This window comes from Sus scrofa, chromosome 9, assembly GCF_054392235.1.
Source record: "Sus scrofa isolate SSC_HxYL_T2T_F1_AM1 chromosome 9, Sscrofa_HxYL_maternal_Yorkshire_Landrace_v2.0, whole genome shotgun sequence".
Classification (NCBI taxonomy): domain Eukaryota; kingdom Metazoa; phylum Chordata; class Mammalia; order Artiodactyla; family Suidae; genus Sus; species Sus scrofa.
The window spans coordinates 11,522,278-11,545,574 of record NC_139391.1 but is presented as its reverse complement, the minus strand read 5'-3'; the positions used below and the strand labels follow the sequence as shown (position 1 = coordinate 11,545,574).

Below are 23,297 nucleotides of genomic sequence, written 5' to 3'. Positions count from 1 at the left end.
ATACTCTTGCCTCTTCTGTCCTAGATGAATTGACTATACAGGTATTCATTTATCTCTGGGCTTTCTCTTTTGTTCTATTGTTCTATAAATCTGTCTTTTTGCCTGTACCATACTGTTTTGATTATTGTAGCTTTGTAGTATCGTCTGCAGTCAGGAAGCCTGATTCTTCTGGTTTGGTTATTCTATTTCAATGTTGTTTTGGATTTTTGGGGTCTTTTGTGTTTCCACACAAAATTAAAATATTTTGTTCTTGGAGTTCCCATTGTGGTGCAGCAGAAATGAATCTGACTAGGAACCATGAGGTTGTGGGTTTGATCTCTGGCCTCACTCAGTGGGTTAAAGATCTGGCATTGCCCTGAGCTGTGGTATAGGTCAGATGTGGCTCAGATTCCATGTTACTGTGGCTGTGGTGTAGACTGGGAGCTGTAGCTCCAATTAGACCCCTACCCTGGGAAACTCCGTATGCTGTGGGTCTGACCCTAAAAAGACAAAAATTTTAAAAAAAATTAAATATTTTCTTCTAGTTCTATGAAGAATGTGCTTGATAATTTGATGTGGATTGAATTGAATCTGTAGATGGCCTTGGGTAGTATAGTCATCTTGACAACATTGATTCTTCCAATCCAAAAGCATCTGTTTGTATTGTCTTTGATTTGTTTCATCAGCTTCTTACAGTTTTCAGAGTACAGGTCTTTTATCTCTGTAAGTAGGTTTATTTCTAGTTATTCTCTTCTTTTTGATGTGATGATAAATGGGATGATTTCCCTAATTTCTCTTTCAGCTCTTTCATTATTAGTATATAGAAATGTAATTGATTTCTCTGTATTAATTTTTTATCCTTCAACATTACCGAATTTGTTTAAGTCTTCTGGTAATGTTCTTTAGGATTTTCCATGTATATCATGTCATCTGCAAAGAGTGATAGTTTTACTGCTTCTTTTCCAATTTGGATTACTTTTCTTTCTTTTTCTTCTCTGATTACCCTTGCTAGAACTTCCAAAACTCTCAAATAACTGTGTTTAAAGTGGTCATACTTGTCTTGGTTCTTGATCTTAGCAGAATTATTTTAAGTTTTTCACCGTTAAGAATGATGTTAGCTATGGGTTTGTCATATATGGCTTTTATTATCTTGAGTTAGGTTCCTTCAATGTCCAGAAATGGGTGTTGAATGTTCTCAAAAAGCTTTCTCTGTATCCATTGTGATGACCATATGGTTTTTATATATCAGTTTCATGATGTGGTGTACCACATTGATTGATTTGTGGATGTTGAAATAGAATCTTTGCATCCTGGGGATAAATCCCACTTGATCATGGTGTATGATCCTTTTGATATATAATTGGATTCCATTTGCTAATATTTTGTTAAGGATTTTTGCATCTATGTTTATCAGTGATACTGGCCTGTAGTTATCTTTTTTTGTTGTATCCTTGTCTGGTTTTAGTATCATGGTGATGGTGGCCTTATAGAATGAACTTGGGGGTGTTCCTTCCTCTGCAATTTTTTTGGAAGATTTTCAGGAGAATGGATGTTAAATCTCTGAATGTTTGCGAGAATTCACCTGTGTAGCTACCAGGTCCTGGACTTTTGTTTTTCAGAAGTTTTTTTTTTTTTTAATCAGAGTTTCCATTTCAGTACTTTTGATTGGTCTGTTCTTATTTTCTGTATCTTCCTGGTTCAGTCTTAGAAGGTAAAACCTTTCTAAGAATCTATCCATTTCTTCTAGGTGTCACTTTTATTGGCATATTGTTGCTTAGAGTATTCTCTTATGATTCTTTTCATTTCTGTGGTGTCAATTGTAACATCTCCTTTTTCATCTCTAATTTTCTTGATTTCAGCCCTCTCCATTTTTTTTTGCTTAATGAGTCTGGCTAAAGGATTATCAATTTTGTTGATTTTTTCAAAGAACCAACTTTTGGTTTCATTGATCTTCTCTATTGTTTTCTTTGTCTATATTTCATTTATTTCTGCTGTGATATTAATGGTTTTTTTCCTTCTGCTAACTATGGGCTTTGTCTCTTCTTCCTTCTCTAGTTGCTTTAGGTGTAAGTTTAGGTTCATTTGAGATTTTTCTTGTTTCATGAGTTAAGTTCATATTGCTATAAACTTCCCTCTCAGAACTTCTTTTGCTATGACCAACAGGTTTTGCATTGTCTTATCTGCATTGTCATTTGTCTCTACCTTTTTATTTCCTCTTTGACTTCTTCAGTGATCCATTTGTTGTTTAGCAGCATATTGTTTAGCTTACAGGTGTTTGTGCTTTTTGCTATTTTTTTCTTGTAGTTGATTTCTAGTCTCATAACATTGTGGTCAGAGGAAATGCTTGAAATAATTTCAATTTACTTAAATTCACAAAGGTTTGATCTGTGGCCTGAGATGTGATCTGTCCTGGAGAATGCTCCTTGTGCACTTGAAAAGAATGTATATGCTTCCTTTGGCTGGAATGTTCTATAAACAGCAGCTAAGTCTGTATGGGCTATGGTGTCATTTAAAGCCTATGTTTCCTTGATAATTTTCTGTCTGGATCATCTGTCCATTGATGTAAGTGGGGTGTTGAAGTCCCCAACTATCATTGTGTTGCTGTCAATTTTTCCTTATATGGCTATTAACAGTTGCCTTATATATTGTGGTGCTCCTATGTTGGGCACATATGTATTTATAATTGTTATGTCTTCTTCTTGGATTGGTCTTTTGACCATTATGTAGTGTTCTTCTTTTTCCCTTGTGACTTTGTTTATTTTAAAGTCTGTTTTGTCTGATATGAGTATTCCTACTCTCATTTTCCTTCAATTTCCATTTGCCTGTAATATACACTTCCATCCCCTCACTTTCAGTCTGTATGTCCTTAGATTTGAAGTGGGTCTCTTGTAAACACCATATATATGAGTCTTGTTTTTGTATCCATTTAGCCAGACTGTGTCTTTCAGTTGACACATTTAATCCATTTGTATTATGGATAAGTATGTACTTACTGCATTTTCTTGATTTTGGGTCTTTATCCTTCTCTTCTTTTGTTGTCTTCCCTTGTGATTTGCTGACTTTCTTTAGTATTGAATTTGAATTGCCTTTTCTTTTTTATGTGTGTGTCCATTATAGGTTTTTAGTTTGTGGCTCCCATTAGATTTAGATATAACCATCTGTATGTGTACAGAATTGGTTTGGGTTCCTGGTCTCTTAATTTCAAATGCATTTTCAGTGTTCTGCATTTGTCATAATCTCATGCTTGCTAGTTTTGATACTATATTTGTCAGTGGGTGATTTTTCTACTTTTATATTATGTTTGTCTTTGCCAGTGAGCTTTTTCATTTATAATTTTCTTGTTTCCAACTGTGGCTTTTTCTTTTCTGCCTAGAGAAGCTCCTTCAGTAGTTGTTGGAGAGCTGGTTTGGAGATGCTGCATTCTCTTAGCTTTTGCTTTTTTGAAAAGTTTTTGGTCTCTCCATCAAATCTGAATGAGAACCTTGCTGGGTACTTGTTCTTGGTTCTACATTCCTCCCTTTCATCACCTTAAATATATCTTGGCACTCCCTTCTAGCTTGCAGAGTTTCTGCTGAAAGATCAGCTGTTATCCATCCAGGGATTCCCTTGTATATCACTGTTACTTTTCCCTTGTGTCTTTTAATATTTTTTCTTTGTATCTAATTTTTGTTTGTTTGATTAGTATGTGTCTTGATCTTTTTCTCCTTGGGTTTATCTCCTATGGGATTCTTTGTGCTTTCTCAACTTGAGTGAGGGTTTCCTTTCTCACATTAGGGAAGTTTTCAGCTGTAATCTTTTCAGATATTTTGTCTGGCTCTTTCTCTCTCTCTTCTCCTTCTGGAACCCCTATGATACAAATGTTGGTATGTTTATTTTTGTCCCTGAGGTCTCTTAGATTCTCCTCCTTTCTTTTCATTCATTTTCTTTATTCTTTTCTGTAGCAGTGATTTCCACCACTTTGTCTTCCACCGAATTTATTTGTTCTTCTGCCTTTGTTATCCTGCTATTGATTCCTTCTAGTGTATTTTTCACTTTAGATATCATGCTGTTCATTGTAGTTTGCTTATTCTTTAAGTCTTCTAGGTCTTTGCTAAGCATTTCTTGTAACTTCTCAATCTGTGTCTCCATTCTTTTTCTGATATCTGGGATCATCTTTACTATCATCACTCTGAATTATTTTTCAGGTAGATTACCTGTCTTCATTTAGTGTGTGTGTGTGTGTGTGTGTGTGTGTGTGTGTGTGTGTGTGTGTGATTTTATCTTATTCCTTTGTCTGCAGGCCATTTCTTTGTCCTCTCATATTGTCTAATTTTCTTTGTTTGTGATCCACTTGACAGCAGGTGTGTAGATATAGCAGCTGGTGTCCAATCCTGTAGTTTTGTGGGGTGGTGGCAGCTCACATGTACCCAGAGCATGTGATGGGAGCAGCGATATCTCAATGTGTCTCCTGGAGTCCAGCAGCTAGGGATGGTGTCCTTGGGGGAGGTGGCAGTTTTTCATGATTCATTGGGCTGCTCTTGTAGTGGAGGTGGGGGTCGGGGGGGGGGGCATCAGGGGCTCTCATGACCTCCCTATAACCAGGCTGCCCTCAGAACCATTTTCTGTAGCTGGCAACATCAGCAGCTATTCCTATGGTCCCTTCCTATGTCAAGGAGGCTCTCTGTACTGCTCTCTGTGGCTGTGGGGTTAGACACTGTTCCCCAGGTTCCTCTCTTTCCTAGTCAGCTTGTGGAAGCACTCTCTGTAGCCGTGGGGTCAGGTGCCATTCCTGAGGTCACTCTTTGCTGTGTAATTCTTGGGAGCTCTCTTAATAGCTCCAAGGGACAGGGCTGCTCCCTAGATACTGCTAGGCAGCACTCTCTGTAGCTGTGAGGTCAGGCACCATTCCACCATTCTCCTTTTGCTGGGCCACTCTTGGAAGTAGGTGAGCTTCAGATCCTACTACTCTGTCATCTTTTCCCCGTCTCTCCCAGGTTGACTCTTTCAACAAGGGCTAGGATGTCTTTCCTCCCTATCGATTGTACTTAACCCCAAATGGGGCTCCACCCATTCTACTTGGGACTCTTTGTACCCAGACAGCTTATTATCTGCTGAAACACTTCCTTTTTCTCTTTGCAGATTGCTTGGTTACCAGGTTCTGAGAGAGACTACATCAAGGACAGAGCTCCTGGTTTTCAGCATGTGGGCACATTTTACACCCTTGAAGAGCTTGCAAAACAAAATATCACTAGAATAAATGTTGACTACAAGAGATTGTACTACAATGGGTTGAGGTAAGTGTTTGACCTTGCCTCTCTCAGCATGTATTGCCTTACTTACACAAAATCTGCATCCCAGCCAAGCTACTTATGTTCCCCCTTTCCTATCAGGATTTCTGTGTGTGGCTTTTAAGAATTCCCAATTTTCCTCTTCTGACCCTTCCCTCCCTCTGCCAACAAACATTTCTAGACTCTGATCTGGAACATAATCTTCAGCCCTTTCTCCAGTCTCTCATCATTCAATCTACTTTTCTGTATGCTTGGTGTTTTTCTTTTTAAATAATGTGATAATTGATTTCCTCTACCATTACCAGAGAGATGCCAGTACCTCATAAATATCTTTGTGATCCAGATATCCAGATCTTGTACAGGAATAACTAAGAACATAACTTAATCATCTATATTCATGAGTGAATTGGATGTAATTTACTTTTATGGGGTATCATTCTGGTTTTTGTGTCAGGGTGATGGTTTCCTCATAGAAGGAATTTCTGAGTGTTCCTTCATCTGCAATTTTTGGAATAGTTTCATAATGATGGTAACACTAATCTATAAATTTTGATAGAATTCTGTGGCCTCATAGAATGAGCCTGGGAGTAATACTTCTGCTGCAATCTTTTGGAAGAGTTTCAGAAGAATAGATAGGAATTTTTCTCTGAATGTATGATAGAATTTCCCTGTATAGCCATCAGATCCTGGCCTTTGGGTTTTTTGGTAGTTTTTTAATCACAGTTTCAATTTCAATACTTGTGATTGCTCTTGGATCATCTTTATTATCATCACTCTGAATTCATTTTTAAGTAGATTGCCTACTTCCTCTTAATTTAATTGTTTTGGTGGGGTTTTTTTGTTACTTTGTCTGAAAGCTATTTCTTTGTCATCTCATAATGTCTAACCTTCTATGTTTATTGTCCCCTTGACAGCAGGCATGTAGATGCAGCAGCAGGTGGTAGCAGCTCATGTGTACCCAAACAATTGATGGGAACGGCAATATCATGTTACCTCTCCTGGAGCCTGTTGGCTGCTAGGATTGAGGTCTGTGAGAGCAATGGCAGTGGTAAACAATTCATGGGATTACTCTTACAGTGGGAGTGGGGGAGCCAAAAGTGGCTCCTGTGACCCCTCCTGCTACCAGGTAGCTCTCAGGTCCATTTCCTATAGCTGGAAACATCAGCAGCTTCCCCTGCTGTCGCCTCCTTTTCTGGGGAGTCTCTCAAGACTGCTGTTTATAGCTTTAATGATCCCTCCCTGTGTTTGGCCCCTCTTGGGAGCATTCTCTGTAGCCCCAATGGCAGGGGCTGCTCCCTAACTTACTAAAAGGCTCTCTGTACTGAACCTGTACTGTTCCTACCATCCCTCCCCCATGACCAAACTCTGCCAAGCCAGTGCAGAGTGCTCCCTGTAGCTGCCACAGAGCAGAACATGTGCTGACTGGTCCCTCATTGGCTCCTTTGGACAGCCACACAATGTATGCCTCTTCCTTAGTCCCCTGCCCAGCCACTGGTAGGTATTGCAGAACTTGTGCTATTCCCTAGATTACTCCACCCACTCACTGGGCCGTTTGTGACTCCTGGGACATTTGCACTGTTTCTGTGATCACTTTACCCATGCACCAAGCCATTATCAGCTTCTCTGGCCAAACACACTTCCGCATTCACCTGCCTGGGCAGAGAACTAACACAAAAGTCCCAGGAGTCACAAACAGCCTGATGGGTGGGTAGAGAGCCACGAATGGCCCAGTGGGTGGCCAGAGTGACTGCAGAATCAGCACAAATGGCCCTGGTGTCTCAAAGGGCATGTGCTATCCCTGTTACCTCTACCTGGTCTGCATGCTCTGTAGCCCCAAGGGTGGAGGCTGTTCCCCAGCTGTGGCTAGGCAGTAGCTGCTCCCAGGCGGCTCCTGGAGCTGGAGCAGTTGGTGTCTTGCTGCCTGGGAGCATGCACCAGGAATAAAACTATAATGGTTGATCCTACCCTTTCTCTCCAACAATTCCAACACTGGCACCTAGCCTCCAAGCCAAACTAGGTTTCCTCTGCTTACACCCTCAGATGTGGTCACTCTAGACTTCAGTCCCTCCAGGCTGTCTCTGTGTGGCCAATCCCAGTTTTTTCCAATGTAACCAGCCCCAGCTCTCTCTCTGAGTCTGATCTCTAAAGCTAGAGTTTCAGTTCCCAACCCCTGCCCATACCAGTGTAGAGTTGGGATTGCAGGGCAGTAGCACTGACTGTTTGTGTAGGGCTTTTTCCATTGTAACTGCTTCATACCAGTTGCTGTGTTCTCCTCCGGTACTCTGTCATTCCTCCTCTATCCTGGCTGATCTCCTCACTGGCAGGGGACTTCCCAGGGTGCAGGAGCTTTTCCTTTTTCCAGCTCCCTCCTAGGGGCTCAGGTCCCATCCTGTTCCTTTCTTATTTTCTCTCTTTTTCTTCTTTCTTTTGTCCTACCCAGTTTTGTAGTTTTTCTTGCTCTGTGAGAATCCTGAGGTCTTTTGTCAGCATTCAGCAAATGTTCTGTATGAGTAATTCCACACGTAGATGGATTTTCAGTGTATTTGTGGGAGTAAGTAAGCCTCATGTCTTAACTTCTCCACCATCTTCTCTTCACCGCCCCCCCCCCATTCACTTACATTTAGTGAGATGATGATGATATTTGCTTTTTAGGGCTGTACCCGTGGCATATGGAAGTTCCCAAGCTATGAGTTGAATCAGAGATTCACTTGCCAGCCTATGCCAAAGCCACATCAGTGTAGGATTGCTGACCTACTGAGTAAGGCCAGGGATCAAACCCCCATACTCATGGATACTAGTCAGATTCGTTTCCACTGCACCACAATGAGAACGCCCCTAAGGTGATTATTGATATGTATGTTCTTGTTGCCATTGTGGTAATTGTTTTTGTTGGTCTTTTTTCTTCCCTTCCTCTTTGTTCTCTTTTTTTTTGTTTTGTTTTGTTTTGTTTTGTTTTTGTCTTTTTGCTATTTCTTGGGCCGCTCCCGTGGCATATGGAGGTTCCCAGGCTAGGGGTCGAATCAGAGCTGTAGCCACCCGCCTACGCCAGAGCCACAGCAACGTGGGATCCAAGCCACGTCTGCAACCTACACCACAGCTCACGGCAATGCCGGATCGTTAACCCACTGAGCAAGGGCAGGGACCGAACCTGCAACCTCATGGTTCCTAGTCAGATTCATTAACCACTGCACCATGACGGGAACTCCTCTTGTTGTTTGATGACTATCTTTAGTGCAGTGTTTGGATTGCTTTTTCTTATTTGTGTGTGCATCTGTTGTAGATTTTTGAGAGCTTGTTTGGAGGTTCTAGCTAGGGAGTGCAGCTATTTGTATACCCTTGACTGAGGAACGATCCTCCTCTTTCGGGGATGGTCGTCCTCTTCGGCTGAGCACGCAGCTTCGGGAGGCATGCACATGGAGCAGTAAGGGAGGAAGGGGACACCCACCTAGCCAGCCAGGTCAGCCGAATCAATGCTAGCAATCAATGGGGGTGACATGTAGCAGCCAGATAAACCTCACATTCTCTATTGTAGATTTTTGGTTTGCAGTTATCATGAAGTTTTGATATTAGAGTCTATGGATATCCTAGATTATTTTAAGTTTCTGGATCTTTTTTTTTTTTTTTTTTTTTTTTTTGTCTTTTTGCTGTTTCTTGGGCCGCTCCTGCGGCATATGGAGGTTCCCAGGCTAGGGGTCAAATCGGAGCTGTAGCCACTGGCCTACGCCAGAGCCACAGCAACGCAGGATCCGAGCCGCGTCTGCAACCTACACCACAGCTCACGGCAACGCTGGATCGTTAACCCACTGAGCAAGGGCAGGGACCGAACCCGCAACCTCATGGTTCCTAGTCGTATTCATTAACCACTGCGCCACGATGGGAACTCCAAGTTTCTGGATCTTAATTTCAAATGCCTTTCCAATATCCTGCTATCATACTCTTTTCATGATGCTGGCTTTGATATTATATTTGTATGTGGGTGATTTTCTACCTTTAGTGTATGTTTGCCTTTACTGGTAAACCTTCTCATTTGTAATTTTCTTGTTTCTAGTTATGGCCTGTTCTTTTATACCTGGAGAAACTCCTTTAGTCTTGCTGTAAAACTGATTTGATGGTGCTGAATTCCCTTGGCTTTTGCTTGTTTGTAAAGCTTTTGATTTTTCCATCGAATCTGAATGAGACCCTTGCTGTGTAAAGTATTCTTGATTGTAGGTTTTTTCCTTTTATCACTTTGAATGTTTATTCTTAACTACATCACAGTCCAAATGGGTTTGCCAACTACACGTGGCCTTTCCTGATGATTTGGTATCTGACTTCTCCATCTTGTGATGCTGAGGTCTTCCAGGGCCATCTCAGTCCTCTTTTTGGGAGATGCAGAGGACTGTAGGAAACACTACACTCTTAAAGGGTTCACACAAAATCCCACACACCAAAGGACCCAGATCAAAAGTAGCAACCTGAGAGGAGCATGGGCCATATCCAACCATCAGTCTAGGAGACTCCCGGCCCTGCCCACCAGCCTTAAATTCTGTGGTTTTAATATACGTTCATTATGTTGAGCAATAATCACCACCATAAACCTACCTAACAATTCATCTCGTAAACTTACTTTCTCATTAAACAATGAACCCCCGTAAATCCCCAGCCCAAGCTGTGGCAATTAGCATTCTACTTTATATCATTATGATTTTGATTCATACAAGTGGAATCATATAATATTTGTATTTTTGTGACTGGCTTATTTCACTTAGGATGATGTCTTCAAGATTCACCCCGTTGGATCCATCCATTGCAGAATCATATTCACTTTTAAAACAATATTTATGTGTATGTATATACCACAGTTTGCTTTGTCCAGTCATTGGTTGGTGGACTTTTGAGGTGCTTCCACGTTTTAGCTCCTGTGAATAATGCTGCTTTGAATATGGTTGTACAAATATGTCTCAAAGACCCTGCTTTTAATTCTTTGGGGGTATATATATCAGAAAGTGGAATTGCTGGATCATATGGTAGTTCCGTTTTTAATTTTTTTTTTTTGAGGAACCACTGTACAGTTTTCCACAGCAGCCGTAAAAACAGGGCAAAAATGTTCTGGTTTCTCCACATTAACACATCCTTGTTGATTTCTGTTTTTTCATTGTAGCTGTCCTAATGGGTTGGTATTTGTTGTTCTTGGAATGTTTGGTGAAATTCAGAGTGAAGTCATTGGGCCCAGGATTTTTATTTTGAGGGGAGAGTTAGGTTAATGATTCAATCTCCTACTAATAGATCTATTCACATTTTCTAATTCATCTTGATTCAGTTTTGGTAGGTTTCTTTTTTCTAGGAACTTGTCTATTTCATCTAGGTTATCCAGTTTGTTGGGATACAGTTACTTAAAGTACTCTTTTAGAATCCTCATATTTCTATAAAATTGGTAATAATGTGCCCATTTCCATTTCTGATTTCAGTCATTTGAATCTTTTCTCTTTTTCTTATTAGTACATCTAGCTAAAAGCTTGCTGATTTTGTTGATATTTTCAGAGCCAACTAACTTTTGGTTTCTTTGATTATCTCTATTGGTTTTCTCTTCTTTAAGTCTGCTCTAATCTTTATTGTTTTCTTCCTATTGCTATGTTGGTTCAATTTGTTCTTCTTTTCCCATTTCCTTAAGTTTTAAAGTTAGGTTGTTGATTTGAGATAGTTCATGATTTTAAAAATTAATGTAAACATTTATAGCTATACATCCTCCACCCCACCCCAGCACCACTTTTCTGTATCCCATGGATTTTGGTGTTTTCATTTTCATTCGTATCTAAGTATTTTCTAATTTGCCTTGTGATTTCTGTTTTGATCCATTGGTTGCTTGAAAGTTTGTCATTTAAGTTCCACAAATAGGTGAATTTTCCAGTTTTCCTTTTGTTATTGACTTCTAACTTTCTTCTGTTGTAGTTGGATAAGATACTTTGATTGATACCTATCTTTTTTGAGATTTTGTGGCCTCACATACAGTCTACCTTGGAAAATGTCCCATGTACACTTGAGAAGAATATGTGTGCCATTATTGTTGGGTTGAGTGTTTTGTGTATGTCTGTTACATGTAGTTAGTTTCTTGTGTTAAGTCCTCTGTTTCCCTGCTTATATTCTATCTAGTTGTTCTCACATTGAGAGTGTGGTGTTAAAATCTCCAATTCAATCAGTGTTTGCTTTTTAAATTTTGCTGTTCTGCAGTATGTGCATAAATGTTTATAATTATTATGTCTTCTGGCTGTATTGAAACTTTCATTAAACTATAATGTCCTTCTTTGTCACATGTAAACTTTTTTGATATAACATCTATTTTGTCTGATATTAATATAGCCACCCCTGCTCTTTTTGGTTAGCATTTGCAAGGAATAACTTTTCCACCGTTTTACTTGCAATCTGATTGTGCTTTGGATCTTAAAACGACTTTCTTGTAAACATGGTAAAGTTGGGACATGTGTCTTTATGAGATCTGCCAATCTCTGTATCTGATTGGAGAGTTTAATCTATTAACATATAAAGTAATTACTGATAAGGGGAGGGACTGTTGTCATATTGTTGCTTCTGTCATTTCTGTATTCATTACTTTGTTTCTTTCATCTGTTATTTTTTTATTGCTCAATGAATTTTATTACATCTATAGTTGTACAACAATCCTCACAACCCAATTGTATAGCATTTCCATCCAAAATACCCAGTGCATCCCCCCACCCTCCAACCTGTCTCATTTGGAAACCAGAAGTTTTTCAAAATCTGTGAGTTGGTATCTGTTCTGCAAAGAAGTTCATTGTGTCCTTTTTTTAGGTTCCACATGAAAGTGGTAGCATATGATATTAGTGTCTTACTGTCTTACCAACTTCACTTAGCGTGATAATTTCTGAGTCCATCCATGTTCCTGCAAATGCCATTATTTCTTTCCTTTTAATGACTGAGTAATATTCCATTGTGTATATGTACCATTTTAATTTGTTATTTTTATGTACCTTATAGTTTTTATCTCTTATTTACTGCCTTACTCTTTTCAAGTTTAGTTTTTTTTTATAGTGAAACATTAAAATCCTTTTAAACTCTATTTTATACTTAATTTCTTTTTGATTACCATGGGAAATACACTTACCATTCTGAAGTTATTACACTGTAATTGATTTTATACTATTTTAAATTCAATAACATGCAATAATTTTTCTCCTTTACAGCTGCAGTCCTTTGCTTTTCACTTTTTGATATCAGAAAATTTTATCTTTGTGGATTATGTGCCCTAAAACATAAACTAATAATTTTCTAAATGTAGTAGTTTCTCAAATTATGAAGAAACCAACATATTGAATGATAAACCAAACCATTTGTAATAATATGAGCTTTTAGACTAATGATTGTTTTTTCCTTTAGATGTTTTAGTCTGTTAAATTATATTGAAAATAAGTAATACAGTTACAAAGAAGCTAGGTACATTGTTAAAATATTACTAGCATTTATATTTACTATGTATCTACTTTTATTGAGATCCTTATGTCTCCATATAGCTTTGAGTTACTGTCTTGTGACTTTATTTCACGTGGGGGACTCTCTACAGGGCCAGTCTAGTAGGTACAAACTCCCTCAGCTTTAGTTTGTTTGGGAATTCTTATTTCCTCCTATTACCAAGTCCAGGCTCATATCACTTAATGCACAGCAAGCCAACAAATTGAGAGACAGGTTGTTGGGGCCTTGCCAACTTTTTTTAGAAAACCAGCAGACAAAGATGATGAACTAGTATCTCAAAGAACAATCTTACCCAAGTTAGAATTTAGGCTTCTTTTATACTAAAAAGAGAGGGAGTGTGGTTGGTTGTTGCAAGCCTCTTAGTATATGAATCCTTTGTTCTTTCAGGTGTTCATGTAGGTCAAATCATGATGAGTTGAGCTATTAGAACAAGGAATAGCAACTTTATTCAAAAAGCCAGCAGACTGAGAAGATGGCAGACTAGTCCCAAAGAAACATCTTACCCAAGTTAAAATTTAGGTTTCTTTTGTACTAAAAGAGAGGATGTGGTTGGCTGTTGTAAACTTCTTGGTGTAGGATCCCTTTGTTCTTACATCTGTCCTCATGAGCCAGGTTACAATGGTCCTAAAAATGCCCAAGACAAATGTTATTCTCTGTTATGCAGTTATTTTTCTCCCCATATAAATGGAAATATATTATATCTTTAAAGGTCAGAGCCTTGAGAATGGGCTGTCTATATATTTCAGGCTATAGGCAATATTCTTGTAGCAAAAGCAGTAGAAGACAAAGGTTAAAGTAAGAGAACCAGATCTCACATGGAGTCGGGTGAGTCAGATTTGTTCTTCCCCACAGCACTCCTTATTTTTGAAAGTCAGGTTTCACTGGATATAAGAATCTTGGTTGACAGTTTTTTTTTTTCTTTTAACACTTGGAATATGTGGGCCCACTGTCTTCTATCCTGCAGAATTTATCAGAAATCTTCTGATGATCCTTTGTATGTGACAGGCTGCTTCTCTCTTAGTGCTTTCAAGATTATTCCTTTGCCTGTGGCTTTCGAAAGTTTGATTATAAAGTGTCATAGAGTGGATCTCTTTGGGTGCTATTACTTATAGTTGGTTGGATATTTATATTCATATTTTTTAACAAATTTGAGATGTTATAGCCATTATTTCCTCAAATATTCTTTCTATACCTTTCACTTTTCTACTTTTTGGACCCCAGTAATGCATATACCGACTTGTTTTATGGTGTCTCACAGAAATCTGCTCCACTTTCTTCAATATTTTTTGCTTCTTTTCCTCAGAATTATTAATTTCTATTGACCTGTCTTTAAGTTCACTTTTTATTCTGCCCACTCAAATCTACCTTGAAATATTAATAGTCAGTTTTTCATTTCAGTTCATGTAATTTTCAGCTCCAGAATTTTGGGGGTTATATTTTAGGTTTTCTGTCTCATTAATATTTCCATTTTGTTCATGTATTTTTTTAACTTTATACATCTACCTTTAGTTCATTTGGTATCTTTAAGATTTTTTTTTAAAGTCTTTGTCTAGTATATCTGCCATCAGCTCTTTGCCAGGGACAGGTTTTATTTTTTTTTCTTTTGAAGGAACCCCACTTTCTTGTTTCTTTGTACACCTTGTGATTTCTTTGCTGAAAATGGGACATTGGAATCTAATAATCTGGTTACTCTGGAAGTCAGATTCTCCCTCATCCCTAGGTTTGCCTTTTTTTGCTTATTTGTTTGTTTGTTGGCTGTCTCTGTGCCTAACAGTCAGCCTGAGCTTTAAGCTTAAATTCTTCTTAGGTCTCTAATATGCCTTTCCCAAGGCATACTTGATCATGTTGTAATTTTCCTTATATATGCAGTTGCTTTTTTAAAAGTTTAATTTTATTGCAGTATAGTTGACTTAAATATTGATTAGTTTCAGGTGTAAAGCTAAGTGATACTTATAAATATAAATATACTTATAAATATATCCATTATTTTTTCCCATATAGATTATTACAAACTATTGAGTAGGTTTTCCCATGCTATGCAGTAATTCTCATTAATCATCTATTTTATATAGTAGTGTGTACATGTTATTCCTACCCTCCCATTTTTTCCTTTATCCCAGTGGATTGCTTCTGAATGTTCTAATCTTTAAAGTCTGGCTCCCAAAAGGGGGGAAAATAAAAATGAAATATGGAAAGGAAAGTACTCTAGTCTTTTAAATACAATGGAAGTCACTTTAGTGGTAAAAGGAGAGCTTTGCAACAATGGGGGTGGTGAGGGAGGCAGCAGTGGCTGCCCTCCTCTTTCTGTCCACATCTGTGGTCAGACGCAACAATCAGTGATCAGAGCACAAATCACCAATATTTGGAAGATAGTGACCCTTTAGCCCACACTGGCTCCCAAAAGCCCAATGCAAGCTGCTCCAGGAGCAGCTCCAGGAACAATGGGGCTTGGTGTGTGAAATTGGAAATGCTACCTTTCTAATTGCTGAAAGTGGCCAGAGTTAACCATAACTTACTATCTAAAACTTCCCTGCAAGCTTTCAATAGACGCTATAGTGCCAAAATAGTTACCTTAGATAGATTTTGCTGTGCAGTTACTGTATACATGTGGACAGGTTCCTGGTGCTTCTTTCCTATCATCTTCCCAGAATCCCCTGCTGTGAATATAAACTATTACTTCTAAGGGGTAAATGCCCAAGAATGCAGTTGCTGGGAAATCATCATTTTAAAAGCTTTATAAGGAACTTTATAAACTATATAAACTTTTATTTAGTTTATAAGAAACTTCCAAACTTTTTCAAGGGTCTGTGCCATTTTACATTCCCACCAGCAATATATGATGATCCAGAGGTTCTGTATCCTTGATAGTTTTTGGCATCATCATTTTTTTTTTTACAGTAGCCATTCTAATAGGTATGTGGTGATAGCTCTTATGGTTTTAATTTTTAATTCTTTGGGTCTTTTTTTTTTTTTTTTTTTTGGCTTTTAAGGGCCACATCTGCAACGTATGGAAGTTCTCAGAAGAGAGGTTGAATCAGAGCTGCAGCTGCCAGCCTACACCACAGCCACAACACAGGAGTGATCTGAGCTTGACTGCAAGCCACCCTATAATTCATAGCAACACCAGATCCTTAACCCACTGAGCAAGGCCAGGGATTGAACCCGCATCCTCATGGATCCTAGTCAGGTTTGTTACCACTGAGCCACAATGGGAACTCCTCAGTTCTTTGTTGAGTAATAATTTTTTGTTGTTGTTGTCTTTCACCTTTTTAGGGTTGCACCCACAGCATATAGAGGTTCCCAAGCTAGGGGTCTAATCAGAGCTGTAGCTGCTGGCCTATACCAGAGCCGCATCAATGCCAGATCTGGGCTGTGTCTGTGACCTATCAGCTCATGGCAATGCCAGATCCTTAACACACTGAGTGAGGGCAGGGAATGAACCTGCAACATCCTGGTTCCTAGTCGGATTTGTTTCTGCTGTACCATGACGGGAACTCATCAATCCTTTATTGAATAATAATATTGAACATCTTATCATGTGCTTACTTGCCAATGATCTGTCCTCTCCAGTGAAATGTCTTTTCATATTATTTCTAACTATTCTTAATATTTTTTAGGGCCAAACTCATAGCATATGGAAATTCCCAGGCTAGGATTCAAATCATAGCTACAGCTGCTGGCCTATTCCACAGCCACAGCAACACCAGATCTGGGCCGTGTCTGGTACCTGCACCACAGCTCATGGCAACGCCAGATACTTAACCCCGCTGAGCAAGGCCAGGGATTGAACCCCATCCTCATGGGTCATAGTCAGGTTTGTTACTACTGAGCCACATTGGGAACTCCCTTAATTGCTTAATTTTTTATTGTTGAATTTTGAGAGTTATTTTATATTATAAAGATAGTCCTTTGTTAGATATTTGGTTTGCAAATATTTTGTCCCAGTTTTTTTCTGGTCTGTAGCATCTCCTTAACAGAATCTTCCTCAAAACAAAAATTTTTTAAATTTTGATTATCTTTAACTTATCAATTTTCCCTTTTGTAAATTATGCTTTTAGTGTCAAGTCTAAGAACTCTTTGTCTAGCCCTTAGGTCTCAAAGATTTCTCCTATTTATTTTCTGAAAGTTTTATAGTTTTACACTATGTGTTTAAGTCTGTGATCCATTTTGAGTCAGTTTTTATATGAAGTGTGTGGGTGTGTGGTGTAGATTGTGTTTTTGTTTTGTTTTGTTTTGTTTTTTTTAGGGCCGCACCTGCATGGAGGTTTCTGGGCTAGGGGTCACATGGGAGCTACAGCTGCAGGCCTACACTATAGCCACAGCAACATGTTTGTGACCTACACTACAGTTCACAGCAATGCCAGATCCTTAACCCACTGAGCAAGCCCAGGGGTTCTTCGTGGATCCTATTGGGTTTGTTACCACTGAGCCACAGTGGTCTCCTAGATTGAGGTTTTTTTGGTTTTTGCCTGTGCCTCTAGTACCATTTGTTGAAAAAACTCTCCTTATGCCATAGATTACTTTTGCACCTTTGTCAGAAATCACTTTGACATATTTGTGTGGGTGTTTCTGGCTTAATTATGTTCCATTGGCCTATATTCCTTCTCTAATACCACATTTATTACTTTAGCTATATAATAAGCCTTAATACTGGGTAGGGTGAGTCTCACATTATTCCATTTTTTTCAGTATCATTTTAGTTAAATTTTGGGCTGTGCCTTTCCATATACATTTCAGAATCAGCTAGGCTAACTACACAAAAAAACCTTGCTGGCATGTTTTTGTTTCTGTTTTTGTTTTGGCTGTACATGCAGCATATGAAAGTGCCCAGGCGATGATCAAATCCAAGCCACAGCTGTGACAACACCAGATCCTTAACCCATTGCAGTGGACTGGAGATCAGACTCATGCCTCAGCAGTGACCTGAGCCATCACAGAGACAAACTGGATTCTTAACCCACTGCCACAATGAGAACTCCCTTACCTGTGTTTTGATAGGAATTGCATTAATCCTGCAGGTCAGTGAGAGGAGAATTGACATCTTTATGATATTGAGATTTCCAGTTCATAAACACATATGTCTGTTCACTTTTTAAAAGCTTGTTTGATTACTTTCTTCAATGCGTTATAGTTTATGACTTAACAATTCTGTGCTTGTTTTTTTTAAATTTATACCTAAGTATTTGCTTTTCTTTGGAATAATTTTTAGTGGTATTGTGTTTCAGTTTCTATAGGTTCATTATCAATATATAGAAATTATGAATGGTTTTTGTGTGTTGGTTTCAAAAAACTTTAAAATAGCTTTTGACTATTATTTCCTCATTTCTTTTTTTTTGTTGTTGTTGTTTTTAATCTTTAGGTGATCTGTAAAATTGTCTTAAAGACAATTCTAACATACTGGGTAACTAATTATAAGCACTTCTGCAAAGGTGATAGTATTATTTTACTTCAGAATCAGTTTATACACTGAGCCTAAGAACTTATCAAAGTAGTACAAGACAAAGATGGATTCAAACTTAGGCTTTATGGAGCTGTTTTCATATGTTATACCCTTTCCAGGGTTAAGACAAAAATTTTTGAAGGGACTTACATGCCATATGACGTGAGAAGTTTTCCCTGAAAATGACAACTTGGCTAGAATTACTAGATACTCTTCTACTTATTTTCTTTCTGGCTCTATACATAATACATAAATATCTACTGGCATTTAGTGCACAGGGAAATTTGGGTTCTATTTCCCCTACCCGGTGCTTAAAAAAATTCTTTTATTTATTTGATGAGTTCCCGCTGTAGAGCAATGGGATCAGTGGCATCTTGGCAGTGCTGGGACACAGGTTCCATCCCTGGCCTGGCATGGGGGGTTAGGGATCTGGCTTGGGTCTCGACTGTGGCTCTGATCCCTGGCCTGGGAACTCCATATGCCATTGTGCAGCCAAAGGGAAAAAAACCTCTTTTATTTATTTGAAATGTAAATATTTATCAGATCAGTATTTATTTATTTATTCCTTCAGTTAACTATTTATGAGGCAAGTATTATGCTAGGTCCTGGATATACAGAGAGGAGTAAGGCAATAATGTCTGCTTTTAATTTTCTTAAAGTCAAGTAAAGAAGACTGATAGGAGAGCAGCTAGAGTAGAAGACGGTAGATGTTCTTAAGGAAGTAAGTACCATATCTACACAATAGTGTGCTGGAGCTCACTCTTGTCAGCTCAGGGGAGCCAATTATTAAATATTCAGGAAACAAGCATAAGTGTTTTACCAGTTAGTTGAAATTGGGCTATTGCAGGAGTATTCACACCATGTAAATTGGCGAATTCTAATGGAACCCTCTATTTTTCCCCTTCCTTCCTCCCTCCCTCCTCTCTTCCTTCCTTTCCTTTTCCCTCTTCCGTTTGTTTCCCCTCTTCTTTTTCCCTTAGGACAGACAGTTCACTAAAATACTCCTGTTGGTACAGGAGCAAGGGTATTAAGTCTAGTACTTTATCTCACTGTAACACCATTCTGCATGTCATATTATAAGTTGTCCCAGGACCAGCTGCTTCTGGTTATTTAAGCAACAGCCTTCCCAACTATGGTGGCTATTTCCCTCTTACATGATGAAGGTGAGATTGAGTTTAAATCTCTTGTGGATTCTTTTTCTTTACAGAGAATATAAAGCAGCTAACATCAGTATCAACCTGTATATCATCAATGAACCTTGGCTCTTCTCACTGGCCTGGTGCTCCAGGATTCAGTCAGTGACCACAGACAACATTCAGGTCCTGAATAAGATCAATCACCCTTACTACTTCATGGTGAGCTGGTTGTCCAAATTATTCCTCCACATCTGGTAAAATAGGAGCCTCTGTCCTACACCCCACTCCTACATTGCCCACTGTGCAGTCCCCATGGGAGCCAGTTAAGAGCAGAGGCTAATGTGATATTGGATCTGTGGCTTTCTCCCTTCTCTCCCCCAAATATTTCTGTGATTTTTGAGGGAGAAATTAATATTGGTGTCGTAATTGCTGTTTACTGAATCCTCACAATGTGCCCTTCATGCATTGTGTAATTTAACCCTCTGAGGTATCCACAGTTGGTATCCCCATGGGGAATCGGAAGCTTGAAGCTGTTAAGATCCTTGCACATCATCACATGATGCAAGATTCAGATGAAGTCTGACTCCAGAGTTGTGTCAGTGCAGCCCCACATCCCTGCAGGCGTGGCAACAATGACAGTGGCATGGGGTGTGGGGAGAAAACCAAGTGTGCTCGAGCCCAGGTGACAACTGTGTGTCGTGTCCTGAGAAAATGCTTTTGAAAAGAAGAGCGAGTGTCCAGCCAGCTAGCTTGATTTCCCCCTCTGCCCTGCTACTGCTTATGGCCAGAGGCTTGGGGACCTGAGGACCTGGGTTACAATTTCAGCTAAATCCTGTCACTTATTACCTGTGAAGGGAGCCCCAGCTAACCGCTAACTGCTACAGAGCCCATTTTTCTCATCAGTGTAGAGCAGGTTGACTGACTGGGTGGAACCGACAGCCTTCAACAGAAAACAGCTTAATTTCCGTGACTATTTAGACTTCTTTGTGAGCTAGATCTTTCCCTGCCTCTTTCAGATCCCATAGCTTTCTAGTTACTCTTTTTTTTTTTTCTTTTTAGGGCCACACCTGCAGCATATGGAAGTTCCCAGGCTAGGGTCAAATCAGAGTTATAGCTGCTGGTCTATACCACAGCCACAGCAGGCCAGGATCTGAGCTATGACTGCAACCTACACCATAGATCAGGCAATGCCAGATCCCTAACCCACTGAGCATGGCCAGGGATCAAACCCGCATCATCTTGGGATCCTAGTCAGGTTCGTAGCCTGCTGAGTCACAATGGAAACTCCCTTAAATAATTTTTTGAAGTACAGTTTTAGTCACCAAAAAGCCTCAATTCAGCATCCAAGTGTCTAGACCATAATAATATTCCAAGCTCTAAACTTTCTTGAGAGTCAAAGATTTAGGCAGAGAAACCTTAATGAGAAGCCTAAATATTTCAGTTGCCTTCACCATCCCCCAGCCTCACTGGCCCTTGTTTCTGACTTCATCAGGGTCAGGACAGGAGAAGGGGGATCAGGACCAAGGGCACAGTTGCAGGGCCAGTACCGCACTGAGGCCCTCTGGTGGCAGTGTGATATTGCTCACCCCTTCTTTCTTGGTGGCTTGGGCAGCTTTGCAGATCCCCCTCAAGGAAACCTTGGACGGCAGGTCTCTTGGCGTAGGTGAAGCCTCTCCACTTGTCTGTCCCCATATTGTCCCTCTTCGTGTATGTACAATATACTTTTCTAACATTTCTGTTTTTTAAATTTGATTATAATGTAAACTTATACATTATATAAAATTCAATCATTAAAAAATGCACGTTATAATCAACTATAATACAAAAGCATTGTAAATCAACTATAATTTAAAAAATTTTAAAGAGCAAAAAAAATAATAATAATGAAAAAAAGCATAAGTTAGAAAGCAGTGCATCCCTCCATAATCCTATTTCCCCAAATCAGTAATGTCTCAAGTATACCGTGGACATATTAAATAAAACTTTATTAAGCAAAATTTTTCATTAATAGTTGAATTGATAATATTTGAATTGATAATAAATTCATGTGATTCAAAATTCAAAGAGTGTAAAAGGAAGCAAGCAAAAGACTTCCTCATGCATCTGGCCTGGGCTTTTGTAAAGGACCCAAGGCCACTTTGTTCAGGGAGGTAGGGCCAGTATCCCAAGGGTTTTCCTAAGCATCCCACACTCTGGCTTAAGATATGCAGATGCAAATTGTGGCTCTAGAAATTATTGTGTGAACTTGGAAATGCTAGTTCACCTGTCAGGGCCTCAGTTTGTTTTTCTGTAAATTGAGGATAAAGATACTAAAGTAGAAGCATTTTTTCCCAACACAATCCAGTCTGCATTATGGTCTGTTAATTCAAAAAGTTAGAACTCAAAAAAAAAAAAAAAAAGTTAAAACGAGGAATCATGAAATAAATGGTATGTAATCTATTGGCACTTTATTACATTTTTAAAAATACTTAATAGTACCTACTTATTATTTAGTGGCTTAAAACTGACAAATATTTGTCACATTCTATTATGACAGCTGAGTAGTTTCTCTGGTCTGAGCCAGCTTGACTGGACTAGGTGCTCTAGGATGGCCTTGTTCATATGTCTAGGGTCTTACGTGGTATGATTTACCATACCAGATTTGTATTGAGCAGCTTGAGCATGTTCACCTGGTGGCAGCAGGTTCCCAGCAGCAAGAGAAGTCAAGCCCCAATGCATGTGCCTTTTTAGTGCTCTCCCACTATGATGTTTGCTAATGTTTCATTGGCCAAAGAAAGTCACATGGTCAAGTCCAGATTCAAGGCAGGGAAGAGAAGAAACAGAATTTACTTCTTGATGGAGAAGAACAGCAGTGTGACACTGCATACAGGCCTGCATTTTGGGAGGAATATTGTCATTTTTATAAGTCTACCACACACACACCTCCCACATTTTAATTATAAATATTGATTACTTTTTGATGTAGACTCAAGGTCTTTTCTTTGAAGGTATTTTAGCTGATTGAATTCTCTATTCTCTTGCTTATAAATATTTCTAAATGACCATTCTGGGTCACCATGCTGTACAGTAGAAAAAACATTGTTTTGGGGAACAATTTAAATTGTTTAATTGGAACAATTAAAAAATTAAATTAAAAACTATTTCCAAATGAACCATCTATGATTTCTAAGATTTGTTTCCTTAAAGCACAAGAACTTAAATTTGTGGGAGAAATGACCTGAACGAAGACTCCACTCAGATTTTTATAATCCTCCCACCCCCTCATCTCTTAGTGTTTCACTCACACCTAATTCAATTGCAGTTTATTTTTAGCTGACCTATTCTGTCTTCATTGAGTTTTTTCAAAATGTTCACTTAGTTTCCTTGGAAATGCCGTATGTTTAAAACTCAAGGTTTTATAGATCTAAGTAACATTTAATTACACTGTGGAATTATAACAACAGGTACAGCCACTCTAAGCCATAGACAGTAAGAACTATTGATTCTTGGTGACTGTACAGCTCACCTGGTGGGCATCCTGAACCAGACCCAGGCATCAGTCAGTCAGGTTCCCAGAGGGAATTAAGAGTCTCAGGTTAGTGGCTGTTGCTTAAGAGCCTTTATTGTACCAGCCTAGTAGAGCTATAGTGAGGATTAGCTGTGAAAATACACTTAATATACTTAGAACACCTCCTTAGTTCCTGTAAATGCTCATTAATGTTAGTTGTTCTCATCATTTTCATGATAACTTGTGTTATTGTTTTTCATGCTGTTTTTATTATTATCATTATTCATCAGTCCAAGGAAAGACCTTGGAATATGTTGAAAAAGGTATAAGAAAGAATAAAAATGCCAGACTCAGTACCATCAAGAGATATTGGAGGAGGAACAATGAAATTAGGAAGGATCAAACCAGGCAATTAAAAAACTCATACAAGATTACCTAGAAGATGGAGCTTTGTGAGATGGGTGATTAGGCAAGGATCCTGGAGAGGTGGGCATGTTAGGTAAAAA

At 38.9% G+C, this 23,297-nt stretch overlaps 1 protein-coding gene across 6 annotated transcripts in view; it reads left to right on the top strand.

Annotated features, from left to right (window-relative positions):
• Positions 1–23,297, top strand: part of LOC100525597 (glycerophosphodiester phosphodiesterase domain-containing protein 4-like) — a 164,574-nt gene that overhangs the window by 119,189 nt on the left and 22,088 nt on the right. For all 6 annotated transcript variants that reach the window (XR_014814766.1, XM_084975438.1, XM_084975440.1 and 3 more), the window contains 2 exons: positions 5,098–5,252; positions 19,376–19,523. Coding sequence is in view for 5 of the 6 variants with exons in the window: in XM_084975438.1 (XP_084831564.1) it covers positions 5,098–5,252; positions 19,376–19,523 (303 nt within the window). In the remaining variant the exon portion in view is untranslated. The remainder of the gene's footprint in view (positions 1–5,097; positions 5,253–19,375; positions 19,524–23,297) is intronic.